At 31.9% G+C, this 6,205-nt stretch overlaps 1 protein-coding gene across 1 annotated transcript; it reads left to right on the top strand.

Moving 5' to 3' along the window:
* The first annotated feature begins 2,803 nt into the window (after positions 1–2,803).
* Positions 2,804–6,144, top strand: LOC123657476. Its single transcript, XM_045593019.1, has 5 exons — positions 2,804–2,922; positions 3,447–3,565; positions 4,896–5,072; positions 5,161–5,346; positions 5,957–6,144. The coding sequence occupies exons 1-5, from the start codon at positions 2,804–2,806 to the stop codon at positions 6,142–6,144; spliced, it is 789 nt and encodes a 262-aa protein (XP_045448975.1).
* Positions 6,145–6,205: the final 61 nt, after the last annotated feature.

Here is a 6,205-nt window from a genome sequence, read left to right as displayed (position 1 = left end):
GGCATCTTGCTTAAATATATTTTATACGGATATGTGACCGCTGCATACAGTAAAAAAGTTGTATGTCTCATTGATGTTCTGTCCTATTTATATTTGCATGTATTACTCTAGCGTTAGACTGTACATATTATTTACTGTATAAGTTATATTTTTTTCTTAATGTGTAATGTTTATATCATTAAAGATTGAACAATTATCATTTGGTTTTTATTTAAATATCCTTAAAATACATGTTGTTTTTTTTTTTAAATGTCCAAGAACTATACAAAATATAACATTTGGTAACAATATATAATAATAAGAAAACTAGTAGTACAAACCGAAAGTATGTAATTACAGATAATCATTCAATATGTAATTGAAAGGCTTATAAACAGATCGTAGAGGGCCATTTACTGCTGAATTCAAAGCTTGCGAGAACAAAATATTTGACAAAAAAAAAATAGATTTTCAATAAAAAAAAAATAAACATAACTTTTTATCTGTTTTCAAGCAGTATTGTGTTCCTCTTGGTGAGTAAGGTGACCAGAGCTCCTGGGGGGATTGGGGATTGGGTCGGCAACGCGCTTGCGATGCTTCTGGTGTTGCAGGCGTCTATAAGCTACGGTAATCGCTTACCATCAGGTGAGCCGTACGCTTGTTTGCCGACCTAGTGACATATCTAGATATATCAGATGCCTTTATCAGCAATAAGTGAAGCAGATAAAAAAAGAAATTCTACAAGATTTATTGTCATTTTTCTATCAGATAATTTAAAGAGAATTATAAGTTTGTAAACTTTCACGGTCCCTATGAACGCTTTGGTTTCTACAGAACTCACAGATTACCCACAAACATGGCGCCTGCAGCGTCGCCGAAATATTGGGAGTTTAAAAAAAGTGTGTGTGTGTGCGTGCGTGCGCATGCGCGTGTGTGTGTTGTGTGTGATTCAAAACAAAGTTTATATTTTATTTATTGCTTTTATTTCTCAAAGACTAACTGTGGAGCTTCTTACTAGTTAATTTCTGCAGAATCTGCATTCAGAATCGGTGGTAGCTTCACATTTTAAAATAATTAACCGACCGAATAATTAATTCGACCGTATATTTTTTTATGTATGTTCGGGAATAACTTCGTCGTTTATGAACCGATTTTGATGTTTTTCCGATTTTTTTTTTGATGGAAAGAAGATATCTCTGGTGTGGTATCATGATAAGGAAACCAGGATCTGAAGATGGGATCCCAGAGAAATCGAAGGAAACTCGAAAATCCACATAACTTTTTACTGGGTGTACCGATTTTGACGATTTAATCGAAAGCCGACGTTTATCATGTGGTCACATTTAAATTGCAAGGAGATCTGATTACAACTTTTGGAGTAATCTTTGATAATGCGTATTTACTTGACTATATTTTCGTCTACCTACGTTGTATTACTTGTCGATATAATTGAAGTCGTTTTTTTTTTCGTTTGCTTGTAAACACAATTATTAAAATTACAATTTGTAAAATGACGATTCGAAAGTGTTTTTAAGGCTATTTGAATGACGTTTTTTTTATCTTTGATTTTTCATATCGGCGATTCTGAAAAAGTTTCACTTCAATAGCAATCGCGTTAAAAGTCCCGAAGAATAAAAAGCGTTCTATGGAACAATATGTACCTTGTGTTATGCGTCTATTCAATTGTCTTCAGTAAAATAATAGCATATCTAAACATTATTGTTTACTTAATTTCAGAGTTGTTTACTAACAAACCTATACCAACGTTTAATATAAAACTTCTCATGCTTACCCGTCTGTGATATCAAATTAATATTAAATATGTATAATATAGATTTTAATGTGGAAATTGAATGTTATTTAGTACTTATGGCTTTCATTTCTATTTTTATCTGTTATAATAAATAAACAAACACACACGGTCGTCTGTTCCTATGGTAAGCAACTTAATGCTTGTGTTACAGGTAACAGCCGACTGTTATAACTATATTTTTTTTACAAACATACATAAAAATAATACATATATAAATACATAAATACAAATATTATATGACACCCAGAATCAGGCGGGAATCGAACTCGCAACCCGCAGGACAGAAAGCAGGGCCACTACAAACTGCGCCAACGGGCTAGTTTATCTGTTGATACGAGAACGTTAATAATTATAAATTTTATTTTTCGTTTCTTTTTAAACTACCTCGCCACGTTTAATGTTCTGTATCCTATACCCAATATGAGATAATACCGTCTTTGTACAACTTCCTTTGTTTCGACAATTCTCGTATCGTTGAATCGGATGCATAAACCTGATGTGACATCACACAAATCGCAGACAGTATTACACCAAAAACAAAAATAAAGAAATAATAATAAATAATAAGTAAATACATTTAATTAGAAAAAAAAAACTGACTAAAAAACGAAAAAACTAGACAGACTGTAAGAAAAAAAATCAATATCATCAAAAAACACAAGAAAGAAATATTTATCATATGTGCTAACGGGCCAGTCAAAAAAAAACTAGTCAAAAAAAGTATAAAAATTGCTATTCTTATAAAATGCTAGGTTAAAAAACATAAATATTGCAATAATATAATAATTACAATTGTTTTAAAAACGTAAATAATTACACTCGCTTATTCTACAGCGTAAAGAGAAGTCACGCACTAAACCTATACCATATATTCTAAACATCTATTCTAATGACGAGCAAAACAAAATATTCAATCATAGCAGTGTTAAATCAAATGACTATTCAAACTCCAAAATGAATACACATGTTCTAATGTATTTTATAATAATTGTGAAATTTGAGTTTTTCGTGATGTCGAGTAAACGGTATTTAGATGATCAAGATCTTTCTATTATACACGTGTTTGATTTAACTCATCCGACGACTTGGAGTAGTGTTAAAGATTATTACGGAGCGATTGAAAAAAACTGGTAAGGTCTCCTAATATTGTCTAAGTATTTTATAGTTTAAATCCTCTTTTTAGCAAAAAAATAGGCTGATAGTAGTAGTAAAAAAATCCTAATTATGATACATCTATACAAATAAATAAAATTGGAGTGTCTGTTTGTAACATTAAAATAACCGCTTTTTACTAAATGCATATGAATGTCTACACGTTACATATACCAAAATAACATTTTTTTTACAATTTTTGTCTGTTTGTCTGTCTGTTTGTTGCGGCTAATCTCTGCAGTGGCTGGATCGATTTTAACGGGACTTAACACTGGCAGATAGCCGATAAATAAGGAGTAACTTAGGCTACTTCTATTTTAGAACTTTCTTTTGTAACTGCGAACTGAACAATATTTTTGTTAATTCCACGCGGACGAAGTCGCGGACATACCTAGTTTAGAATTAAAAAATAAAAAATTTCGCTCGCTCTTCGTGAAGACAATTTTTTTTTAAAAGCAACTCCTATTATATATGGCTTAATAATTACGTTTAATATTTTTAGGAAAATATGCGTAAATTGTGGTATACCTGGCTTAGGTACTGGAATTCATTTAGAGCACGCAGGAGCGTCGGGTTCTATGCAACCGGCTATTATTCCTTCTGAGTATCTTATTACTCGTCGTAAGTAAAAAATTTAAGAATTTATCTTAATTAGAAGTTAGATCAAGTTTTCTATCAACACGTCTTACACATGTCTTTTTATTTATCTAATAAGGACAGATATAAGGGACGAAGACATAAGCATTCCCAGAATTTTGAAAAGGTGGGTCAGAGACAAATACATGTAAAACTCGAGAAGTAGTAGAAAATTAAATCCTTTTATTTATTGCAACTTTTCATTGACTTTATTATTATTATTATTATTACCTTTGAGTCATTGTGGGGCAAATGTCACCTTGTCCCACCGTGGGTACGCTAATAGACGAGGGAAGAAAGGGATTTTTTTTTAATAATAAATTCGCACTAGCGCTATATTGCGACAATTTTTTAAGTCTTTATCATAACTTGGTTCTGTATATCACGTATAATTTTATTTTATTATTATGATTATGATTTTTTTAAATAAGAAGAATGGGATGGAATGGAAGGTTTAAAATGGATCTTACATTGACGATAAGCTGTCTTAAGAATTAAACAAAAGCATTTAATATTAAAATAATACTATTTTTGTTACAAGATATGAATTTTAAATCTAACCCATTTATAACTTTTACGTTTATAAATGGCTTAAGTTGAACAAACAAAACGAGCGTGCTTTAGACCACACGACTGAAGTAAAACTTCTTTAGTTGCTCCTACAGTAATATACGAAACGTAACTCTCTCTCTTCCTATCTTCACTAACTTATGTCTCCCTCTCAACTTCCGTTCCCCCCACCGACCACACTTTTCATAGCGCTCTTGTCACGTCAATAGCTTAGGTACTCCTAAAATCAAACTCTACTTTTTTTATGCATGCGTCGGTTTTCAAGCTTAGAAGACGTAATGGAATTTTAAAGTTCACCAGAACAAATAAAAAACTATAATATTGTTGAAATTTTTTCCCTCGTATAATGTTTCATATTTCGACTGTTTCGTGTGTACAGTCCGTATACAGTATCGAAACTGAAATTTTTTTTTTTTATTGCATGAAAAAACTACTTTTTATGTATATTTTCAAAGAAAAAAGAGAAAATGCTATAAAATACACATAAAATCACATTTTTATGAGCTTATACTCAATATCGATACTTAACAAATCATTCAGCGTAAAAAATGTAAAGTGCCTTTTTTTCAATATCGATATTATACGTAGGGACAGTCGATTTATTAAAATAAACGCTATACATCCCAAAACAATCAATCCGCGGGCTGCTTCATATATCTTTCCAATTTTCCAAGTATTTTACTTACTACTACTTAGAATACTTAGAATACTACTATTTTCTACTTACTTAGAAACATTATTTCAGTGGAAATAGTAGACGTGAGCTACTTATCAAAACAAGACCTCAATTTCGTCCTTACTCTTGACGTGGCGTTACAATGGACTACCCTCAAATATGACCCTCGAGAACCGACGTTAGTTCTATTCAAATTTGGATGGACAGATACAAATCAAAATAGAAAATGTGTTTGTAAAATACCTGGTTAGTAGTATAATTATTATTGTACCACTTGCACAGCGGAATAGAATATAGCCTAAGATGATTATTCAAATTCATGATACCAATTCAGGTCTAAGTTACGAGTTAGCAGAATGGATAGCGGCTAACTTAAGTCATGTAGTTGGCGTGGCGACTGATGCGCCTACTCTAGAATCAGACCAGACCAGGGAACTGACTGCGAGAACAGTCTCCAACGTACTCGGAAAAAGTGGTGTCTACATGATAGAGAATGTCAACATACGGAGGCGACTACCAGGTAGTTTGTTTAATAGAATTTAAATATTTGTTGAAGTAATTGCTTGAATAACATGAAAGCATATAAACATACTAGCTGGTCTGGCGAACTACGTACCGGCTTTTTTGTGAATATAGGTAATAAATATTTATATCGAAATAAAATATAGCTTATCTTTCAAGTTGAGTCAAACTGCACACGGTGTGCAAATTTGATTAAAATCGGTTAAGTAGTTTAGGAGTCAACAAACAACATGACGCCTAATTTATATATATATATATTTTAAGATGTTATCGTATCTTTTTAATAGTTTGATTATTATATATTGAAAATCACCAACTAAAATCTACTATTAAAAAATATACACTTAACTATATTACTATATACACTTTACTACTTGTATATTTTATTGTCTGTGCCGATTTTAATGACACTTTTTTTAATCGAAAGCTGGTGCTTATCATGTGATCCCATTTGATTGGTCGAGTACTTTTTTAGCCATCCCTAATGTTGCGTATTTATTTTGTCAACTATCAATGTTATATTACTTGTCGCAACACAATTATTTTAATTTAGGAAATCAGGCTTTTGTATAATACATCCATTTCAGTTGAACTATAATTATTAACAGAGCGTGGATGCATGACAATAGCTATGCCGCTGAAGCTACTAGAAGCAAGCTATGTACCAACACGTCTGACCGCTTTGTGTCCGCCTCGACACAGCGACCGGCGCGTTAGCGTCGCCTTGAAGAAACAGACGCAAACACACTCAGCCAGCAGAGATGAGGACGTCGATTTGAACGAAATATTTAATTAATTATAACTATTCATTATCGTTGTATAATTAATTATCTTCGCACCACCTTTTAAAAAATAAT

This window comes from Melitaea cinxia, chromosome 10, assembly GCF_905220565.1.
Source record: "Melitaea cinxia chromosome 10, ilMelCinx1.1, whole genome shotgun sequence".
In the NCBI taxonomy this organism is placed as follows: domain Eukaryota; kingdom Metazoa; phylum Arthropoda; class Insecta; order Lepidoptera; family Nymphalidae; genus Melitaea; species Melitaea cinxia.
Note: the sequence above shows the minus strand (reverse complement) of the source record. Positions and strands in the feature narration are given on the sequence as shown.